Raw genomic sequence first — 23,811 nt, 5'->3', positions numbered from 1 at the left:
CTTATGGTAAATATTTGGATTTATGGTTGTAAGAGCAATTGTTTTTTTTTTTTTTTAAGATTTACTTTATTTATTTGAAAGAGTTACAGAGAGAGGCAGAGACAGAGAGAGAGATCCTCCATCCACTGGTTCACTCCCCAAATGGCCACAATGGCCAGAGCTGCGCCAATCAGAAGCCAGGAGCCAGGAGCTTCCTCCAGGTCTCCCACACAGGTGCAGGGGCCCAAACATTTGGACCATCCCCCACTACTTTCCCAGGCCACAGCAGAGAGCTGGATAGGAAGAGGAGCAGCCGGGACTAGAACCGGCGCCCATATGGGATGCCAGCGCTTCAGGCCAGGGCTTTAACCCTCTGAGCCACAGCGCCAGACCCTGTAAGAGCAATTTAAATGTGTTTTCAAGGGCTTGTTCTTAGTCATGTAATAGAAGTTATCAATTTCTTTGAAGGAAGAAGTATTATCTACCCAACAAGATGCTGTCTCACTTTATTATCTCTTACTTCCATCGGCATAGAGGAGACCTATCAAAGTATCCACCCACGAGCTTCCACTGATAACCTCTCCCATGAATATAGTCCTATGCCAACTGAAGTCTTTATCTTCATTGTATTTGCCTTTAGTGTTTATAAATTACAGCTACGAAATGTTTAGTAGTACAGTGCTGGCTCACTCATGACTAGGTAAGAAAATGGAAATATATATATATATATATATATATATATATATATAAAATCTGCTTTAGGTTGTATTTTGTGCCACTTTATTGTTTCTTTGGAAGCTCATTTAGTTTATTGTTTCTGAAATCCTTGTGTCTGAGTGGAATATGAATGCCAGTGACAAAAGATCTCCTTCACCACATGGAACTGTTCTCTCACCACAAGTATTCATTCTCACACCCTCTTTTCTGAATACAAATCATGTCCCACCTTACTTTTAACTATTCCTATTCTGTTCCTTGATTTAATGGCATTCCTTCTCTCCATTGCGTAGCTGGAATTATCTTTCTGAAACAAAAGTCTAACTAGGACACCTTTCTGTTTATAGTAATTCAATGGTTCCTCCACTGCTCTTTAAAAAAAAAAAGATTGGTTTATTTATTTGAAAAGCAGAGTTACAGAGAGAAAGAGAGAGAGAGAGAGAGAGAGAGAGAGAGAGAGATCTTCCATTTGCTGGTCCCTTCCCATATGATTGCAACAGCCAGGGCTAAGTCAGGCCAAAATCAAAAGTCAAGATCTCCTCCCGGGTCTCCCACCTGGGTGCAGGGGTCCAAGCACTTGGGTCATCTTCCACTGCTTTCCCAGGTGCACTAGCAGGGAGCTGGATGGAATTGGGGCAGCCTGGACTAGAAGCAGTGTCCATAGGGGATGCCAGCATGGTAGGCGGTGGCTAAACCCGCCACGTCAAAGTGCCCTCTACCCCATATCCCACATTGCTCGAAAGCTAAAACAAAGCTCTTAACACATCTACAGAGGGGTCCTCGTGTGCCCTTCCCTGTTTTCAGCACATGTGGCCTTGCCCCCCACCTTCTCTCTTGAGCCACTTGGCCTTTTCTCAGTCCTTCGTCCTTGCCATCCTTCCAGCCCTTGATTCCACACACATGAAGTTTCTCTGCTCATCTCGCCCTTCCCTTCCTTCATCCCCGAGTTGAGCCTATTCAGCCTCTGACCCTTGCACAGTGTCCATTCTTCAGAGATGCCTTTCCTAATCACATTAACTACATCAACATTACAAACCCTCTTAATACCACAATCCTCTGCTTGCCTGGGCTTATAGTTTCAATTTCATATTAAATCACAGAATTAATTGATTGGTATATATTTTCTATAGTACAATATAAAATCTGCTAAGCAAGGTGTTTATCTAGATTTACTCAGCATAAGCATGCCACAAGTGTCCCAAAACATTTCTTGATGGGGAACTCAATAAAGTTTCTTAAGGTTTCTTAATTTTTTTAAATATTTATTTATATGGTGTTTGAGAGGTAGAGTTACAGACAGAGGGAGGCAGAGACAAAGAGAAAGGCCTTTCATCCACTGGTTCACTCCCCAAATGGCCACAACCGTCAGAGCTGGACTGATCCCGAAGCCAGGATCCAGGAGCTTCTTCTAGGTCTCTCACATGTGTGCAGGGGCCCAACCTTGGGCCATCTTCCATTGCTTTTCCAGGCCATCAGCAGGGGGTTGGATTAGAAGAGGAGTAGCTGGGACTTGAACAGGTGCCCATATGGGATGCCAGCACCACAGGCAGAGGCTTAGCCCTCTCTGCCATGGTGCCAATCCCTCCTTAATGTTCCTTGACATAGATATTATAAGGTCTTTAACTATAGACTTGCTACAATACATACAATGTAACATATTTATCTGAAAAGTAGATCTAACTGGTGAGATTTTCCAAAATGTAAAATCATTGCTCATGCATATTATTTTTTTAATTTTGTCTTCTTTGTTTTCACTTGTGATCTAAACATAGAGACTTTGATAAGGGATGTGAATAGAATTCTTTAATAGGAATTTCTTCCCAGATTATACATTGAGAAATAATGCAATTTTTCTCTTTAATATCATCTTCTTGCTGTTCATTAGCATTAATATGGATATTGTATACTAGTGCCAGAAAATTCAATATGTCTATGGCTTTTTTGTGTATCTCTGTTTTCTATTATTTTATTACCATGGATATTAGCAAATACTGCATTTCCTATAACATAAGGAATATTAACTCTCAAAGTACTTATAATTCCATAGGAATAAACATAGAAAATGGATTCTCATGGCAAATTCATTTAAACTTACAAATATTAAATTATGCGTTTTGTAGCTGAAATTATTTTAAAGTGTTAGATGAGTAATAGGGATGCTACAGTGGTTTCCATCTTCATAAGACCACTCATGTAAAATAGTAATGAGTACTGAAAGAGACCAGCACGATAAAAGCGCGAACAGGACTGTGTAAATGACCCACACTGGTCTCTTCCCACAGGCATCTCCAGCCCGCAGGTCACACACATGCAGCTGAATCAGTGCAGGCTGTGGCCCTGCCCACTCTGCCCAAAGGGATCGGAGAGAGTTCTAAAAGAGGCTCCAGAGCACACTGTGCTGCGAAAGAATGAGGTCGTCGAGGGAAGTATCAAAATTTTGGAGTGAAAGGAGCACAAACTGCCAGCAAACTCAAATCCATTATTTTAGAAATCAGGGGAACCAGCTAGGAGGGGACAAGGTATTTTGTCTAAAGCCACAGACTCCCTCAATGGTACAGCTAGGATTGAGGGATTACTTCCCTTGTACTATGTCACCCGATCATGCCTGTTCTCCAGGATTCTCTTAGAATCGAAGCAGTAAATGCCAAGTCTGGATGACTTCAGTAACTGGAGAACCCACAAACATTTCACAGTAATAGTAGCAAGGGCCCAATCTTACTACCTAGCCAATATTACTATGAACAAGGAGCCATTACCCTTTGTTCACTTGGCATTCACTCAAGGGCACACAAGAAACATTAACAAAATTTGTTTCCTAAAGAACAAGGTTTCTGTGTCACCACATCTCTCTTGAGCTAAAAATGCCAAGACAGGCTTTTCAGTAATACTTTCCATGTTAAAACTTCTGGCGATTATTTGCAGAAAAGGATATTGACACAGAAATTCATAATATGATACATCAGTGGCATCTTCCTAAACCAGATCTCCAATAAAATAAAACAAATAGATTCTGATTTATAGGATTTGCTGATTCCTGTGTTGTAAATACTCTCACCATGGCTGATTTGGAGCTACCAAGTCTGGAACAAATCATTCATAAAACTCCTGAATATTTCACATTTGGCTGCAGCGCGGCAGTCAGAGGCAGTCTCAGCACAACACCGACATGATACAAAAAAACCTAGAAATAATCAAATCCAAACCACTCTGTGACCAGAGAGGAAGCCAGGCTCAAAGAGAGAACCTGGATTGCTTCAGGGTCACACAATGGCTGGGCAGGTTGTAAACACCCAGGATTCCACCTCAATTACCCTTATCAATTACGTGAAATTTTATAAAACAGGAAGTGAGTAGTCTCCATACGATTGTTTCTTGAAAGACCAGCAGCAAGAACATGACCAAAACTATTAGAGATGCACTATTAGAGATGTGGCCATGTGGTACAGCAGTGAAGGCACCACTACCCCTGGCTCCTGGATTTGGCCTGGCCCAGCCTTTGCTGGTGTGGGCATTATTGGTATGAACCAGCAGATGGAAGATCTGCTTCAGTCTGTACGTCTCTCTGCTTTGCAGATAAGATGAAAATAAATAAAAGACATCAAAGAACATAATTTTTTAAATGCTGATTTGTGGGCTTCATCCCAGACCTAGTGACTCATAATCTCCTGGGCCCTGAAATCTGTGTTCTAACAAACACTGTGAATGGTACAAGAAAAAGAAAGAATCTTTCCTCAATACTCTCCAATATTTCTTAAATGAATCAGTTCAAACACCATTCAAAGGTAATAGCTATTCTTTTTTATGTCAGGATCCATTAAGGGAGAAACTTCATCTGAGCTTTCTGTTAAAAAGCCTACAATTTCACATTTTCAACGATATACCTTTCAAGGGAAGAGTTAGGGAGAAAACAGCAGAGGAGATTCTACACAAATTGGAGGAATACAGTGGATCTACATGGAAGGTGAGGACGTGCACAACATAGGAGCCCAGCAGCCAAGAGACTCTGCAACAGCATTGGAGAGCGAGGTGAGACCAGACTGCAGCAGCCCAAGCCATAGGCAAAAAAGCTGCAGGAAGAGCCTAGTTGGAATCCAGCTTGGAGCTTCATGAGAGACAGTGTATCTGCCAAACTAGAGGAGTAAAAAAAGGGTACATTTTCTCTCTCCCCAACCATCTTGCAAAGGTGTCCTATAACAAGCTGACAGAGAGTGGGTGCATTTTTGGGCGTATGTAACAGCTACGCCAGCTTGTGTCCACACCCAGCAAACAGCCAGAGACTTCTGAGTCTGGTGGGGAGAACAGACAGGGGCTGGGTGCTTGTGTCTTAGGGAGGCTTGTGTGCCAGGACTGTGAAAACATTGAGGCTGCGTGGGAGAGCTCAGGGGGTGGCTGGGACTTTGGGCAGTCACTGTGGGAGGCTCCACATGATCAGGGCTCCCTGGTTACCTGGCGAGGGACATTACTGGGGAATCTGAGCTTACACTGAGGATTGCATAGAACCTTTGTGTGGTCCTTGTGGCAGAGCAGATGAATAATATACTCACTGGGGCTACTGCCCAGGCACTGGTCTCTCTGGAGGAGAGGAGCCTAGCTGAGTCTATGCCAACAAATAAGAAGAAACCACCCCTCTGATTAAAAAAAATGATCATGGCAAGCCTGGGTGTGCCACCTCAGATACACCCTCCACATTGGAGAACTGAACAGAACTCCCTGGCCACAGCCACCACATGCCTCTAGGTATTCCCTGAAAGCAGATGTTGCACTAATCCACTCAGACATAGTCCAAAGAAAAAAGCCACCATAGCTAAAAAACAAAGAAGAAACAAACAAATATGCTGAATAACAAATGCACCAATTCAAGAAACAAGAAAAAGGAAGACAACATAACACCCCCAAAAGAACACAATACTTCAATATTAGATTATGAAGATGATGAGACTGAAGAAATGAGATTATAATTCAAAACATTGATCATAGGATTACTTAGAAATAATCAGAAACAAATTCACAAACTAATGAAATCCACATATGACATTAAAAAAATTTTCTCCCACGAAATTGAGATCTTAAAGAGAAATCAAAATGAAATCCTAGAAATTAAGAATTCAATAGAATAAATAAAAAATACAGTGGAAAGGCTTAACAACAGAATCAGTGAAGCAGAAGAAAGAATATCTGACTTAGAAGACAAAGCACAGGAAATTACACAGACCAAACACAACAAGAAGAAATTAGTAAACTAAAAAAACACTGTTGGGAATCTACAGGACACTATCAAACAACCCAACATACAGGTTCTAGGAGATCTTGAAGGCATGGACAGAGAGAAATGATTAGAAGGCCTTTTTAGTGAAATACGAACAGAGAATTTCCCTAATTTGGAGAAAGAAAGGGACATCCAAGTACAGGAAGCACATAGGACTCCAAAGGGACATAACCAGAAAAGATCTTCACCACAACACATTGTAATCAGACTCACCACAGTAAAATATAAAGACAAAATTCTAAAATGTGCACAAGACAAATGCCAGATTACTCCCAAAGGATCTCCAATTAGACTCACAATGGACTTCTCATCAGAAACCCTTCAGGCTAGGAGAGAAGGGTGAGATATAGTACAAGACTTAAGAGAAAAAAAAAAAACTGTCAACCCAAAACACTATACCCAGCAAAGTTCTCATTTATGAATGAAGGTGAAATAAAAACGTTAGATGACAAACAAAAACTGAAAGAATTCATCACCACTCATCTAGTCCTGCAGAAGATGTTTAAGGATGTGCTGCACACAGAAACACAGAAACATGATTACCACTATGGAAGAAGGTAAAAGAAGGAAAGCTCTCAGTAAAAGTACAACAGAAACCCAAAGCAAAAAAAAAAAAGGAATATTTATGGAAAAATGGCAGGGCAAAGTTGTTACCTATCAATAGTCACCTTGAGTGTAAATGGCCACAACTCTCCAGTTAAAAGAGAGAGATTGGCTGAATGGATTAAAAAACAAAACCCATCTATGCTGCCTACAAGAAACACATCTCAATAACAAAGATGCATACAGACTTAAAAAGAAATGATGGAAAAAGTTATTCCATACTAACAGAAACCAAAAAAAGAGCTGGTGTAGCCATCCTAATATCAGACAAAATAGAATTTAACACCAAAACAGTTAAAAGAGACAAAGAAGGACACTATGTAATGATAAAGGGATCAATTCAACAGGAAGATGTAACTATTATAAACATATATACACCTAAATACAAGGCGCCTGTCTTTCTAAAAGAAATGTTGGGGCTGGTGCTGTGACATAGCAAGTAAAGCCACCACCTGCAATGATGGCGTACCATGTGGGCACCAGTTCGAGACCCAGCTGCTTCACTTCTGATCCAGTTCTCTGCTATGGCTTCGGAAAGCAATAGAAGTTGGCCCAAGTCCTTGGGCCCCTGTGTCTGCATGGGAAGACCCAGAAGAATGTCTTGGCTCCTGGCTTTTGATTGGTGCAGCTCTGGCTGTTGTGGCCAATTGGGGAGTGAACCAGCAGATGGAGGACCTCTCTTTCTCTCTCTCTCTACTTCTCCTTCTCTCTGTGTGTAACTCTGATGTTCAAATAAATTAATTAATTAAAAAAATAGGGGGGCAGCGCTGTGGCGCAGTGGGTTAAGGCCCTGGCCTGAAGCACCAGCATCCCATGTGGGCGTTGGTTCTAGTCTCAGTTGCTCATCTTTCCATCCAGCTCTCTGCTATGGCCAGGGAAAGCAGTAGAAGATGGCCCAAGTCCTTGGGTCCCTGCGCCCACATGAGAGAGCCGGAAGAAGCTCCTGGCTCCTAGCCTCAGATTGGCACAACTCTGGCCATTAAGGCCATCTGGGGAGTGAACTAGCAGATGGAAGACCTCTCTCTGTCTCTACCTCTCTCTGTAACTGTATCTTTCAAATAAATAAAATAATTTTTTAAAAAAATAAAAGAAATATTAGAGATATAAATGGAGACATAGACTCAAATACAATAGTAATGGGAAATTTCAATACCACACTTTCAGCAATGGACAAATCAAGTAGACAGAAAATAAGTGAGGAAACATCAAGGTTAATTGACACTATAGATCAAATGGATCTTACAGATGTCTATAGAGCTTTCCATCCTACAGTTGCAGAATATACATTCTTCTCACCAGTGCATAAAACCTTCTCTGTGATTGACTACGTGTCAGGTCATAAAGGAAGTCTCAGCAAATGCAAGAAAATCAAATGCATACCATGCATCTTCTTGGACCACAACGCAATGAACCTGGAAAACTTAGGAATATCTGGAACATATGCAAACACTTGGAGACTGAACAACATGCTCCTGAATGAACATTGGATTATAGGGGAAATCAAAAACTTTCTGGAGACAAATGAAGATGGCAATGCAACATATTAAAATGTATGGGATACAGCAAAGGCAGTGTTAAGAGGAAAGTTTACAGCAATTTGTGCCTACATCAAGAAATTGGAAAGGCACCAAATAAATGAGCTATCAATGCATCTCAAGGACCTAGAAAAAGAAGAACAAACTAAACCCAAAACTAGTAGGAGAAAAGAAATAATTAAAATTAGGGAAGAAATCAATGAACAAAATTGAAACCAAAAACAAACAAAAAAATACAAAAGATCAGCAAAACAAAGAGCTGTTTTTTTGAAAAAATGAACAAAAAAAAAAAAAAAAGAAAAAGAAAAAGAAAAAGAAAGGAGGGAGAAGACCCAAATCAAGAAAATTCGAGTTGAAAAAGGAAATGTAACAACAGACACCACGGAAATAAAAAGAATCATAAGAAATTACCACAAAGAGCTGTATACCAACAAACTGGGAAACCTAGAAGAAATAGATAGATTCCTGGACACATACAACCTCCCTAAATTGAGCCAAGAAGATGTAGAAAACCTAAGCAGACCCATTACCAAGATGGAAATGGAATCAATAATAAAGACCCTCCCAACAAAGAAAAGCCCAGGCACAGATGGCTTCATTGCTGAATTCTAACAGACATTTAAAGGAAAACTAACTCCTCTTCTTCTCAAATTATTCAAAACAATTGAGAGGGAGGGAATCCTCCCAAATTCTTTCTATGAACCCAGCATCACCTTAACTCATAAACTCAGAAAAGATGCAGCAGAAAAAGAGAACTACAGACCAATTTCCCTTATGAACATAGATGCAAAAATCCTCAACAAAATTCTGGCCAACAGAATTCAATAATACATCAGAAAGACCATTCACCTGGACCAAGTGGGATTTATCCAAGTATGCATGGATGGTCCACCATTTGCAAATAAATTAATGTGATACATCACATTAACAAACTGAATAACAAAAAAAAAAACAAATAATTATCTCAATAGATGCAGAGAAAGCACTTGATAAAATACAACACCCTTTCATGATAAAAACTCTAAGTAAATTGGGTACAGCAGGAATATTCCTCAACACAATCAAAGCGATTAATGGCAAACCCACAGCCAGCATCCTACTGAATTTGGAAAAGTTGGAAGCATTCCCACTGAGATCCAGAACCAGACAAGGATATCCACCCTCACCAATACTATTCAATATAGTCCTGGAAGTTTAAGCCAGAGCCACTAGACAAGAAAAATAAATCAAAGGGATACATATTGGGAAGGAAGAAGTCAAACTATCCCTATTTGCAGATGACATGATTCTATATTTAGGGGATCCAGAAGACTCCACCTAGAGACTATTAAAACTCATTGAAGAGTTTGGTAAAGTAGCAGTATATATAACCAACATATAAAAGTCAATAGCCTTTGTATACACAGATAATGCTATGACCAAGAAAGAACTTCTAAGATCAATCTCATTCACAATAGCTACAAAAAAAAAATCAAATACCTTGGAATAAATTTAACCAAGATGTCAAAGATGTCTATGATGAGAATTACAAAACATTAAAAAAAAGAAATAGAAGAAGATACAAAAAAATGAAAAAAAATTTCCATGTTCATGGATTGGAAGACTCAATATTATCCAAACATCCATTCTTCCAAAAGCAATTCACAGATTATTCACAGGTATCAATGTAATACTAATCAAAATACCAAAGATAGTCTTCTCAGATCTAGAAAAAAAAATGATCCTGAAATTCATATAGAAACACAGGACACCTCAAATAGCTAAAACACTCTTATACAACAAAAACAAAGCTGGCAGCACCACGATACCAAGATTTCAAGACATATTACAAGGCAGTTACAATCAAAATAGCCTGGTGCTGTTAGAAAAACTGATGGATAGACCAGTGGAACAGAATAGAAATGCCAGAAATCAATCCCCAAGCATTTACAACCAACTTATAGTTGAGAAAAGAGCTAAATCAATCATTGGACCAAGGAAAGTCTCTTCAATAAATGGTTTTGGGAAAACTGGATTTCCACACACAGAAGTATGAAGCAGTACCCCTACCTTGCACCTTATATAAAAATCCATTCAAAATGGATTAAAGACCTAAATATGCCAGCGCCGCGGCTCACTAGGCTAATCCTCCGCCTTGCGGCGCCAGCACACCGGGTTCTAGTCCCGGTCGGGGCACCGATCCTGTCCTGGTTGCCCCTCTTCAAGGCCAGTTCTCTGCTGTGGCCCAGGAGTGCAGTGGAGGATGGCCCAAGTGCTTGGGCCCTGCACCCCATGGGAGACCAGGAGAAGCACCTGGCTCCTGCCATCGGATCAGCGCGGTGCGCCGGCCGCAGCGCACCTACCGCGGCGGCCATTGGAGGGTGAACCAATGGCAAAGGAAGACCTTTCTCTCTGTCTTTCTCTCACTGTCCACTCTGCCTGTCAAAATTAAAAAAATAAAAAAAAAATTTAAAAAAGACCTAAATATATGATCTGATTCAATCAAATTATTAGAGAACATTGGGGAAAACCTGCAAGACATTGGCACAGGCAGACTTCTTGGAAAAGATACCAGAGGCATAGAGAATCAAAGCCAAATCAACAAATGGGATTATATCATATTGAGAAGCTTTTGTACTACAAAAGAAACACTCAGAAAAGTGAAGAGGCAACAGACAGAATGAGAGAAATTATTTGCAAACAATGCAACTGATAAAGGATTAACGACCAGAATATATAAAAAGATCAGGAAACTACACAACAGAACAACCCATAGAAGAAATGGGTAAAGGACTTAAACAAACATTTTTCCAAAGAGGAAATCTTAATAGCCAACAAACACATGAAAAAATGTTCAGGATCATAGCCATCAGGGAAATGCAAATCAAAACCACAATGAGGTTCTACCTCACCCCAGTTAGAATGGCTTTCATACAGAAATAAACAAACAACAAATGCTGGTGAGGATGTGGGGAAAAGGCACCCTAATCACTGTTGGTGGGAATCTAAACTGTAAAACTACTATGGGAGTCAGTTTGGAGATACCTCAGAAATCTTTTTTTTTTTTTTTTTTTTTTTTTTACAGGCAGAGTGGATAGTGAGAGAGAGACAGAGAGAAAGGTCTTCCTTTTTGCCATTGGTTCACCCTCCAATGGCTGCTGCGGCCAGCGCATCCTGCTGATCCGAAGCCAGGAGCCAGGTGCTTCTCCTGATCTCCCGTGCAGGTACAGGGCCCAAACTTGGGCCATCCTCCACTGCCTTCCCGGGCCACAGCAGAGAGCTGGCCTGGAAGAGGGGCAACCAGGATAGAATCCGGCACCCCAACCAGGACTAGAACCTGGTGTGCCGGCGCCGCAAGGGGTGGAGGATTAGCCTGTTAAGCCACGGCGCCGGCCTCAGAAATCTTAATATAGACCTACCTACCATATGACCCAGCCATCCCACTCCTGAAAATTTACCCAAAGGAAATGAAATCAGCAAATAAAAGTTATCTGTACCCCTATTTTTATTGCAGCACAATTCACAATAACTAAGACATGGGATCAACCTAAATGCCTGTCAACTGAAGACTGGATAAAGAAATTATGGGATATGTACTCTACGGAATACCACACAGCAGTAAAAAAAAATAAATAAATAAAATCCAGTCACTTGCAACAAAATGGATGAATCTGGAAAAACATCATACTTAGTGAAATAACTAAGTCCCAAAGGGACAAATACCATATGTTCTCCCTGATCTGTGATAACTAATAGAGCACCTAAAAGGAAATCTGTAGAAGTGATATTGACAGTTTGAGAAGCAATGACTCAAACAGCTCTTGCCTTGACTTTCGAGGAACAGGTTTTTGTTTTGTTTTGTTTTTTCTTAATGGAGAATGGGACTGGGAATGGGAGAGGGAGGAGGAGGTGGGGTAGGAGTGGTGGTGGCAGGGCAGGTGTGGTGGGAAGACTCATTATATTCCTCAAGTTGTACTTAAGATATTTGTACTCATTAAATAAAAGGTTTCTTTGGGGAAAAAAGACACACTTTTCAAAACAGTTTATATTTTTATAACAAGAAGAAAAAGCTTCCGTTATTTATTTTCCAACTTTTAATCTCAACATTTTGTAGAGCCCAATCTAACACATATTTTTAAAAAAAAATTATTATTATTATTTTTGAGAAGCAGAAAGAGAGAGAGAGAGAGATACACACACAGAGAGTGTTCCCAATAGCTGGTTCACTCCCCAACAACTAGGACCTGGGTTTGACCTTAACCAGGAGAATGGAACTTTCAATCCAGGTCTCCAAAGTGGCAGGATTCAATTACATGACTCATTTTTGCTACCTCCCATGGTAAGCACTGGCAGGAAACTGAAGTCAGGAGCCAGATCCAAGAATTAAACCCAGGTACTCAAACATGGTATGCTGATGTCCTAACCAATAGCAGAAATGCCCATTCCCAAACAACCTCTTTTAAATAAATATTTACCTCCAAGGTTCTGTCTTCCCTTTTTTAAAAACCAAGGCATACAATAACAACAGGGTGCCCCCACCTTAATCCACTTACTGTCAATTGGTTACATAGTTATGTATTTGTATTTTGCTTTATCTGCCACTTTCTATTGTTTTGATATGTACACCCAATCTAAAAATCCAGAACAAAGGCAAATAAATACTGTCTGCTTTGATTTCCTTTTCTAATATCTTAGAGATTGGAAAATTTACAAAATAAATATCCTCTCAACCTTCTTGTAAAAGCATTGCAAAAGAGAAAAAGAACAATTGAGTAATAGTTTCTCCAAATTAAAAAATGCTGAAGTAAGACACAATCAAAAGACAAATATCTGTACTAATGTTACTTTATAAATATTTAGAGAGCAATCTGAAAATTCAGGTCCATGTTCCTTAATTCATTATTCTTTATTAATTTTATTTGGAGGACACACTCAAATACATTTGATATATTTGCACATAAATAAAAGGGCTAATAGCCTAAGTCTTGGTAGACAATAGAGTAATAAAAATTATTTGGAAGGAGATTAAATGATTTCTACTCTTCTTAGCAAATATAAAAGTTCCTGGTCTTGGTATAGGATAGCTTCCCTATGCTTGGGAGATGTTTCAAGGAGAGTAGATTAAGCATGTTATTCTGTAGTCACTTTGTCCTGGCTGTACATGTGTTTGTTAAGCAATGACCTTAGCTTTGGAACACAAACATAAACATCTCGAAGTCTATCTCTTTGCGTTGTTGAGATTCCCATCAGTAACACTTGTCAGCTTCTTTCATGAGACTCATGCCTGACTCCATCAGTCCCATTGTCTGAGAACGTAACTCCTCATCTTTCCGGTCAATACATGTGAATCAGCCAACAGGTCCTTGTACATCTCTCAAGATCTTGAACCTCCAGCTCCAATCAAGTCTTACACAAATTCCACTCCCTGAAATAGGCTGAAATGCAATCTCAAATTTAAGTCCTATTTATGCTGAAGATTTTCCCTCACTAAAACATGGGGTACCCTGGGTGCAATACCAAATCATGACTCCAGAGCAGTAGGGGAGTGAAAAATAGCTCAGAGAACAGAAGCACACTTACGGTTGGCACAGCTTGATCAGGTCCTGGTCAGTGGTGCCTGGTGGAAGGCCTCGAATGTACAGGTTGGTTTTACTCAACTGTTCCCCGCTGCTGGTGTTGCTGCTGTTGTTGCTGCTACTGTTTGTGCTGGGGCTGGGAGGAGCCATGGGGTGGGGAGCTGGTGCATAGGACTGCTGGAAATAGAAAGAGTTGTTACTGGAAAAACAAGAGCCAGCATCCATGTTCACAGCCCAACAGCACAACTTGGAAGCAGTGCAAGTTTCTCATCCTCTCCACCCCACATATGCACATGCATTTTTACAGCCCCACTGGGTGCTGCCCCATGAGCCCTGTGTTTGGATCGGCATGTCACCCATAAATGGGATAAGAAGATGGCAGGTGCCCTTGGCTGCAGCCATAGGCTTTTAAATTTGCTCCTGACCACACCAAGTCTTCTTAGAACTGTCAAGTAGTGTGCTATCTACCTCCTTTATAAATAAAACGTTTCCCTCTTGTCACCAAGGTTCTGCCCTATGTTTCTCTCTCCTCGTCTAGCATCTTTGGTTTGCTTGTACTCCTTCATTCCCTCCTTCTGTCCAGAGAAATTCCCCCCTGTTGTTTTTGTCAACATGACTGGCCAACAAATTCCTGATGTGTAGAAATTCTTCTGTAGATACTGAATCTATGAACAAATAAGTGATTGCATGAACAAATCCATTGCTGCTCTTTCCCCCATTCTCAAAATGCTCACTGCCCCTTGTTTGTAAGTGGAGTCACCATTCTCTCCTTGCTTTCGAGACACACTTGGAATTACTCCGATCCAGAGTCTCAACCTAAGCACCACAGACTTTCTGGGCAGAATAATTTTGTTCACGATACCATGGTTAGCAGTACACTTGGCCTTTACCCACCAGATTCTAGTGGCACATGGCCTCCAGGTGTGATGAACAAAACATCTGCACACATTGCGAAATGCCCACTGGTGGTGATAACAGTCTCTGCACCACCAGAGAAGCACTGTTGTAATAAGCCACATTAAGTCATGGCCAAATGAAAGTGCTAAAATGTGTAGTTCATAATTTTACCTGATTAATAAATATATTTATTCATTACATTTCCTACTTTTTTAAATACAAGCAAAGCTTGAAAAGTTCTCAAGTTACTCTATGAGTTGAGTCCCGTCTATGTCTTTCATTGGCAATGTGATCCGTAGAAGGAGCCTTAACCTCGCTGAAATAGCTCTCTCATTAATGTGAAGAGGATAACAGTACTCACATAAAGCATAGTCTTTAAAAAAAAAAAAAACTCGATGATCAATGCAAAGACAAAAGTTCTCAGAAATTTGTAAGTGCCCAATAAATACTAGCAAGAATAACAAAATTGCTCATATTTGTGGTTTATATCCATGTTGCAATGGTATTACTCTCTAACAATCACAATTCTGCTTCCCAATTGCAATCTAGAATGTTATCCAAAGACACAAAGAGCATATTCATCCAGATTCCTGTAGGGAGACTTTTGGCTGTTTTCTAACCTGAAGACTCATTAGCTGTTTTATCAAGGTTGGAAGGTGTGTAATTATCAAACAGCAAGTTTTGGGAACAATAGCAAGAAAGTGTTTGTTCAGATGAGGTCAAACTACACAGAAACAAAGCTAAGGAATAACTTGACAGCAGAAAACAAAGAATCAATCATCTTTGTGCCTCTATAGCCTCATTCTAAAATAAAAACCTAAAAGAAAAATCAAAATGTAAATAGTACAAACTTGTCCTTTTAAGAATGGGTGCTGCAGCCCAAACTGATAGTTCTGCTGGGTCCAGGGAAATGAAGAAACATCCCGGAAAGAAAGTGATCGCAGCCTTGATGACAGAAAGCTGCAGTTCTTGCACCACAACCTCTAGGGACTTCCACTGAACTGAGATCCCCAGAACTAGCAGCAAATCCTGAAAATCTCATGTGATTCTTTACCCCTAGTATCAGACTCAGTTGCACTACCAACCTTCACCTTTACCACTCTCAGCACAAACCTACGTGGTTGGCTCTACCTATCCTTCTGATTTCAAATCAAGCGCCTCCCCACAGCACTGTTGTTTCCCTCCATCATTTTCAGCACAGCTGGTCTTTAGCTAATGTGTTTATGGCTTGCTTATTTAATGCTATCTCTAACATTAATCTCCATGTTCCCTGAGGCAGGGAATGTATCACCCATTATATGAATAGCTCCTAGCCTCTTGCCCGATATACAGTAGGTACCTAATAAAAATTGGTGCTGTATCACGGACATGAAAACGAAACACAGCACTTAGCCTGTACAGAGTGGAAACCAAGTTTCAGCAGGAACTTGGTATCATTTTATGCTGTTCTCATTTATTTTACACCCTCAGGATTTCAGATTAGCACCAGTCCATATTTCCACCTAGTGTAAAAGGCTGCTTCTCAGATTCTGTACATCAAAGCACAACTCATTACATCCTTTCTCTTATCTCTCCATTCCCCACACCACTCACACTTTCCAATAATCCTATTGCTCTCAGGACCCTGTCATTCTTGTAGCCTCCATGCTCAAAACCTCAGGGTTGGCTTTCTATGCTCCCTAATGAGAGTCAGCCAGCACCATCCCCGGCAGCTTCTGGAATCACCCTTGCTGCTGGATTCCCCTTGCTCCCCAGGTCAGCGTCAGTAGCATGTCTTAGGGACAAGGCTGCAAGTTCCCCTCTGGTCTCCTTTCCCTCCTGCTTCTCTGTTTGAGCCTTTGAGTCAGTGAACGAGTCTGAGGTTGGAGAAAATAACACTGAACTATCAAACGGATACACAAGCTGACCAAGAATTAAGGAATGGGGAAATGGGAGAACAGATAGGAGAGGAGCAAATTCCAGAGCCTGCAACTCCCACTTTTGAAATAAACAACTTTCTCAATCACTTCTTTAATATCACTTAATGTAGTATCAACATGTTTTAATGTAGAATTTTAAAATGCATTACACAGAAGAACATTTTCTTTTGCCAATATGTGAATTAAATGGCAGATATTCAGTGCCTTTTTTTGGAATTTAATATCTACATAAAGCTCAAGTTTCTTTCCTGGCAGGAAAAAGTATGACTCACTTCCTGACCTAAAGTACTCTGTTTCTGTCCTTGGACACACTCAACACTGGAGCTTTAATGCTTTTACAAGGGCTGCACACAGTAGGTGCTCAGTATACAGTTGCTCAAGGGGCTTCCTGGTCTCCCTGATCTCTCTGTCTCAAAAGGTGCAGGAGAGATTTTTCTTTTACCTCTCCTATGTGTTTCATTCTCCTAAAATTCTCAAGGCCTCTCTGAAGCTGTTTGCTACCACTTTCACCTCCCCTCTCTCCGAATTCTTTGAATTCCATTCTGTGCTCCAGCTTCTTTTAAAATGAGACTTTGTTTAAAGCTCTTTTTCCCACTGCACAGTCTTTAAAGCCACTAGGGAGCTGGAAGAAATGTCTCCAGCTTTACGTACCACGGTTCAGATGCACCAGTTCAGAGGGAGCCCTTGACCATCAAATAATAAGCCACCAGCTATAGGGCCATCAGTCTGTGTTTACCAAATTCTCTGTTTACCCTAGGGATCTTCCCATACTGGAGCTCCACTTAGTAAATTGCAAGAAACAATGAATGTGCTGTCCAATGGCCCCCAAATATCATTGGGGGAAAAATCAGTCCAAAACCTAGGAGAGCTGGAATGAAATTAGTGTACTTGCATACCTGGAAAAGAGACCTGTACTTTACAAATAGGAGTGGGGGTACCACATGAGTGAAGAAATGGCGTATTTCAAAAGCTCTTAGGAAAAAGTAAACAACAAAAGGTGTTTTTTTTTTCTGGTCATATTGTTGTTTGTAAATTCAAGAAATCCTGCCGAATGTATAGAACCAGTCAATCCACAGATTTTAACAGCCTGCGTGGGGACTCTGTATAATCTTTCGTATTTCATTTATCTATGACGCGCTGACTGATTTAGGTAGCAGTCAGCGCTGTAAATCATTCTTTGGTTTTGAGAATTATAAATTCCTTCCTCTCCACCCACTTTTAAAATATAAATCCTTTAATCAACAAAATGTTGGCAGAAGGTTCCCGGAATGCCTGACAAATGTGCAGCTCTCAATGAATTAATTTGTGAAAAGCAAAAGCGATTGAGTATGGTCTGGCTGCCAAAGACAGATGACCACACCACAGCATCTTTGAGATGGGGCATCAATATTCTCTAGGGGTTGGAGGGTCACAGCAGCCACTTTCCTGATTGAAATGGTTCCGCTTCCCTTCTCAGTTCTGTGTCTTTAGATGGATTTGGAATTTTATCATTGATAAGCTTCTAAATCATTTTGAGGCACTGAGCAAAAGATTTTAAAATGGTAGTAAAAATATGTATTTCCCTTCAGATAAAACAGACTTTGCTGTATTGCTCAAAGTCACACTCTATAAATCTTATTTAGGGATAGGGAGGACTTAGAATCAGGGGTTACAGAACACGAGAGCACCATGCTGTCACAGGGCAAGGGGTTGTGGTGGATTTGCAGTGTCAGCGTGGGTAGAAACTGTAGGAATGGCAGATTTTCAGAAGAGAGCTCTGGATGGCACTCTGATTGAAGGAGGGAGAGAGAGGACTTCTCTTGAAGCTGCATACATTTGGCAAGTACACAGATTTTTCCCAGATGTTTATTCATCGTGGTATCGCTGCAAGCGCATGTCAGCGATTATGAAACCTGGACCGGCACCCCTACCACCCAGACACTCCATCAGAGCAGCAGAACCAATGTCTTCTTTAAGCAAAACAACCTGACCTCCGTTTTGGAAGAAATATTCTTAAGATAGCCATGCTGATCTTCATGTCATTTGTTGTCCACCTGCTAAGCATCATGTAAGTGATGTTTACCCACAGCCTGATGAGAGGAAAGATACTCCTCTCACTTTGCAAATGAGGGAACTGAGGCAAACTAGAAGGGGAAATGGCCTTCTTGTGTTACAGGGCTGCAGCCTAAATTTCAACTTAGGACCCCAGAAGCCCAGCAGGCCTCCACGACACTACAGAACTTCAAGTGTGCATGATGTGGGCACCGATAAACACGAACACTTCTTTGAAGTCAGCACTGGAGGATGAGACCCTAGCTGAGGCTCTGCACATTCACATATAGACAGGAGGAGAAGACAAACAGCAGAGCAAAGGTTAACAAGCCCTCTCCCTCTGTCAGAATTTCAATGAAGATCTTAAAATTTAATTTCAATGGGGAAACCACCATTAGAATCAAGCATGCTATGAGTTTTTCAAATAATGTCAAACAAGTGGGTTCATTTGTCAAGATTCACGGTTTGTTATTTAATAATAGGAAAATGAACTGGCTTGTAGATCATCCTAAACAGCTGATTCATTCAGTGTGCTTTGTTAATGTGCCTCATTTCTCAAGTCTGAAAACTGAATCAACTGGGTACTCCTCCATTCTTGTAAACCGTGTGGGCTGAGTGTGTAGGTTTAAGGGGAATTAGCTACATCTCTGGTCTCTACGTATTTTGCAGAAAGATTAGAGAGGGTTATGAGTCATCCCCTTCATTGGCTTGTTTGTTTTAAGAGGATGCATTTGGTACCACTGATAGGTGTTCCGTAGACTTCAAGGGGGTAAAAGCCAATCAGTTAACCAAGTCCTTGGGGCCAATGCTGTTGTGTAGTAGGTTAAACATCAGCCTGCAGTGCCGGCATCCCATATGGGCGCCAGTTTGAATCCCAGCTACACCACTTCAGATCCATTCCCCTGCTGATGGCCTGGAAAAGCAGTGGAAGATGGCCCAAGTGCTTGGGCTCCAGCATCTGCCTAGGGAACCGAGGAAGCTCCTGGCTCCTGGTGTCTGATCAGCTCAGCTCTGGCTGTTGCAATCATTCGGGGAGTAGTAGGTGGAGGACCTCTTTCTCTGTTCTCCCTCTCTATGCCTGTAACTATGCTTCTCAAGTAAACACAAAAATCTTTTACAAATAAATAAAATAAAAAAATAAACCAAGTCCTCTTTTACAGCACTTCAGTCTATGGGTCTGCAGGCAGGGTTGTGATACATGTGCACTAACTTGATAATCTTAAACCAGAGAGCCCCACATTTTAAGTCATTGATTCCTTGTTATAGGGAGCTGTCCTATGCATTGTAGAAAATGTAACAACATCCCTCCTACCTTGCTATTCCTACTCAGTTACACTTGCCTCCCTACAAGTTGTGACAACAAAAAATATCTTCAGATATTGCCACATGTTTCCTGGGAGGTGGAAGGGGAAGGACATTACCTCCAGTTGAGAATCACTACTTTAAACAGATTCTACCCCTGTCCTTGAAAGGTCAATGCAGTAGCTTTAATGGAATAATGACACAAAGCCAATGGCCTAAAAACCATTTCATCAAAAAACCCCGTTGCCCAAACCAAAATTCAGCTTCTTACCCCTAGGTTCATACGGCATTTGCCCTCTGCACTGTCACCCTCTGTAACCTCAGTGTCAGTAGATCCCATGCTATCTGCAGCAGTCTGGTCTGAAACATACTTCTCTTTCTCATTGGCACATAATTCTTTTACAAAGAGAATTTCAATAGTTTTTGCATGCAGTTCCCCTTGGCTGGGAATCACAGAGCCCTGATGCCAAAATGCAGTCAGTTCTATTGCAGGCATCTGGCTGCTGGCAGGGTCCTGAGGCAGTTGGTCTGGTGGTTTTTGGAGTCGCCTTGGACTCCATCACGCAGCAGTCTGTTCTGCTGATGGTCTCCCCGATTTGTTTTTATTCATCTTCAGTGCAACAGAATTTGTACTCTTTTATCCACTCAAGGGTAAAGCTCTGGATAAAGTCTCCCATGGGACTGACATGCCAACTCTTTTACTATCCAAAGATGAATACAAACCACATTCCTGTCTTAAATCATACATTATTTAGCCTGCACGTACACATGCGATCCATTGCTCGGTGGATAATGCTGCTGCAGGCTATTGGATTCTCCTAGACAGTGTAATTTTCATATAACCTTGCTTCTGCCAGTGTGAACACAACATGAGAGAGTACACACAGCAAGAACTATGGCAGGCACTGGTGTGTCCATAATAGCATCAAATGAAGGTGACTATGAACACTGCTCATGCAAGCAACAACAAATGCAGCTAAATTAATATCAAAGACAAGCCAGGCAATTTTAGCCACAGTCCCGTGAACCACATACATTATGGCTTTGTAATTTTATGCTAGGCAATTGCCTCTCCATTATCTAGAATATGACTATAGAAAACGATTGTTTCCATTACGCTTTTTATAATCGAGTTTGGTGAAAGCCTTCCCTACATGGCGTTTTCTGAGTAATAAAGGACAAAACTTCTCATAAAATGCAGCCGTTCAAACACCTTCTGTCAGTTGGCCCAGGTAGAAGCTGCTGTCACAGCAGTAACATGGTACTGAGAGTCCCGGAATGCCCCATGTGAATGTAGCTTTGCCATTAACGAGCCATGTAAATTCTTTCATGAGTGAAAGAGGGACTGCAATAACATCCCTTCATAGCACTGTTGTAACACGAACATATAAATCACAAGTATTTAGCATAGTGCCTGGTACCAAGTCAACACTTAGTATTTTTGTTTGTTTTACCACCACCACCACCATCACCATCACCATCACCATCACCATCATCATCATCATCGTCCAAATCCTTAAAATGAGCATTGCTCTCTCAGTACTATGTGGAGTAATATATCTTGAAGGGTATGATTTAAGAGCTAATTTTTAAGCTTGGGAGCTGCTATGCTTGAAATGAAATTATGTCATTAGAATCTACAGTTTACCATTTTCATCAAGAACCAAAGTGCAGTAACTAAGCAGCAGTGATAAACCAATCATTGTGGATGGAATGGTTAATTGCTTTCAAGGTATTTACAAATCAAACTGAGACATTATTAGAATTCTGTGAGGATGCAATTCACTTTTACTCTAAATATTAGTTTTCAAATACTTTGTCGGATTGCCTAATCACATGTAACTCTGTGCTATTTACAAATAGGCTTAATTTAAAGTCATTGAATTCCATTCAGAGGTTTAGACATTAAATGATATTTGAAAATTCATGATGCTTCCAAGCAAAAGTAAACTAGCTATTGTTAAATTCAAGCACCTATAAAGAAATTTCATTACCACATTTACAAGCTAGAGAAGAGTGTCTGCTATAAGGGATGTGATAGACTTTTATCAGGATTGCCAGTTCTCTAAATGCCAATGACATCTGGTCATCACCCAATCCCTCTTTTAATCTAGCCAATTCTTGATCTCTTCAAGGAAAAATAAATAAAAATTAGCATACTTCAAACACTGAAGGGCTTATAGTATTAGTGAGTGTACAGACATTGGAGCCACCCTATGGAAATAACCCAAGCAAAATGCCCCCACTATAAATTATGATGGAGTCCTGGTGGAAGGATGAATCTTGTGAAAGTCTTCACACCCAGGTGAAGACTGAAATGCTAGCTACTGTAGGAACAATAATTGCTAGAATGAGAGCATTCTCCAGAAACGCTAAAAGTGATCATGATCCCTGAATGCAACATCTGCCCTGATCCTGGAAGTAATGTCTCAAAATTCAGTGCAAATTGTTGAAATCATTACTTGGTTTAGAGTTGGTCTTCCGTGTACAAAGTTAATTGAAAATGAATCTTAATGGAGAATGGGACTGGAAATGGGCGAGTGAGGAGGTGGAGGGATAGGAGTGGGAGTGGGAGGGCAGGTATGGTGGGAATAATCACTATATTCCTAAAATTGCAATTATGAAATTTGTATTCCTTAAATAAGAGGCTTCTTTTGGGTTAAAAAATCAACCCAAATGATCTAGACTCACTGGGAAAGGAGTGAAGTCCCAGAACAAGTCATCAGCAACTGCCCATGGCGGTCTCTGGGACAGACAGACAGAAAGAGGCAATTGGTCAAAGCATACGATGATTATGCTTAGTCCTAATCTGGTATCAGAGGTCTGCCTATCATTTTAATTCAGCATTTCCCCATAACCCTTATTTTTCACTCTTTCCTATTTTTTTTGGAGATTGTTTTATAGTTCAGCACTCTTTCCCTACAACTACTACTATTATGAGTAATATTTTCTTTATTTTTTTAAACTTTTATTTAATGAATATAAATTTCCAAAGTACAGCTTATGCATTACAATGCCCCCCCATAACTTCCCTCCCACCCGCAACCCTCCCCTTTCCCGCTCCCTCTCCCCTTCCATTCACATCAAGATTCATTTTCAATTCTCTTTATATACAGAAGATCAGTTTAGTATATATAAAGTAAAGATTTCAACAGTTTGCCCTTACATAGCAACACCAAGTGAAAAATACTGTTGCAGTACTAGTTACAGCATTAAATTACAATGTACAGCACATTAAGGACAGAGATCCTACATAATATTTTTTTAAGAATTGATTAATTTTCTATGCAACTTCCAATTTAACACTGTTTTTTTTTTCATTTTCAATTATCTTTATATACAGAAGATCGATTCTGTATATACTGAGTAAAGCTTTCATCAGTTTGCACCCACACAGAAACACAAGGTGTAAAAATACTGCTTCAGACTAGTTATAGCATCACTTCACATTGGACAACACATTAAGGACAGATCCCACATGAGACGTAAGTACACAGTGACTCCTGTTGTTGATTTAACAATTTAACACTCTTGTTTATGGCGTCAGTAATCTCCATAGGCTCTAGTCATGAGTTGCCAAGGCTATGGAAGCCTTTAGGGTTCGCCGAGTTTGATCTTATTCCGATAGGGTCATAGTCAAAGTGGAAGTTCTCTCCTCCCTTCAGAGAAAGGTACCTCCTTCTTTGATGGCCCCGTTCTTTCCGCTGGGATCTCACTCGCAGAGATCTTTATGAGTAATATTTTCAAAAATTAATTTCCCCAGCTTTATTATATGTGCCCTCCTACATAGAATGAAGTCTGACTATTGTGACTTAAAAAGTATCACCATTAGATATGTTAATACTTCATTGCAATTAGATAAACTAAACTTTCAGAGTTTCCTCCTTCATTCATGAAAGCATGGTTCCAGATACAATGAGTCATTTTCCCACTCAACTGAGAAATTTTCACACTAACCAATCATATATCTTATTTGGTTTTGAGTAGCTAATGAGGGATAGAAATAC

The 23,811-nt window shown here is 40.5% G+C and overlaps 1 protein-coding gene across 18 annotated transcripts in view; it reads right to left on the bottom strand.

Moving 5' to 3' along the window:
- The window catches only part of RBMS3 (RNA binding motif single stranded interacting protein 3), a 1,606,934-nt gene that overhangs the window by 623,685 nt on the left and 959,438 nt on the right, over nucleotides 1-23,811 (bottom strand). For 14 of the 18 annotated variants that reach the window (XM_062215492.1, XM_062215511.1, XM_062215613.1 and 11 more), the window contains one exon: nucleotides 13,660-13,832. In XM_062215492.1, coding sequence (XP_062071476.1) covers nucleotides 13,660-13,832 — 173 coding nt within the window. The remainder of the gene's footprint in view (nucleotides 1-13,659; nucleotides 13,833-23,811) is intronic. The other 4 variants (XM_062215548.1, XM_062215557.1, XM_062215604.1 and 1 more) reach the window with 1 other exon arrangement.

The sequence above is a fragment of the Lepus europaeus genome, chromosome 2 (genome assembly GCF_033115175.1).
Source record: "Lepus europaeus isolate LE1 chromosome 2, mLepTim1.pri, whole genome shotgun sequence".
Classification (NCBI taxonomy): Eukaryota; Metazoa; Chordata; class Mammalia; order Lagomorpha; family Leporidae; genus Lepus; species Lepus europaeus.
The sequence above is the reverse complement of the archived record's forward strand: the minus strand, read 5'-3'. Positions and strand labels throughout refer to the sequence as shown.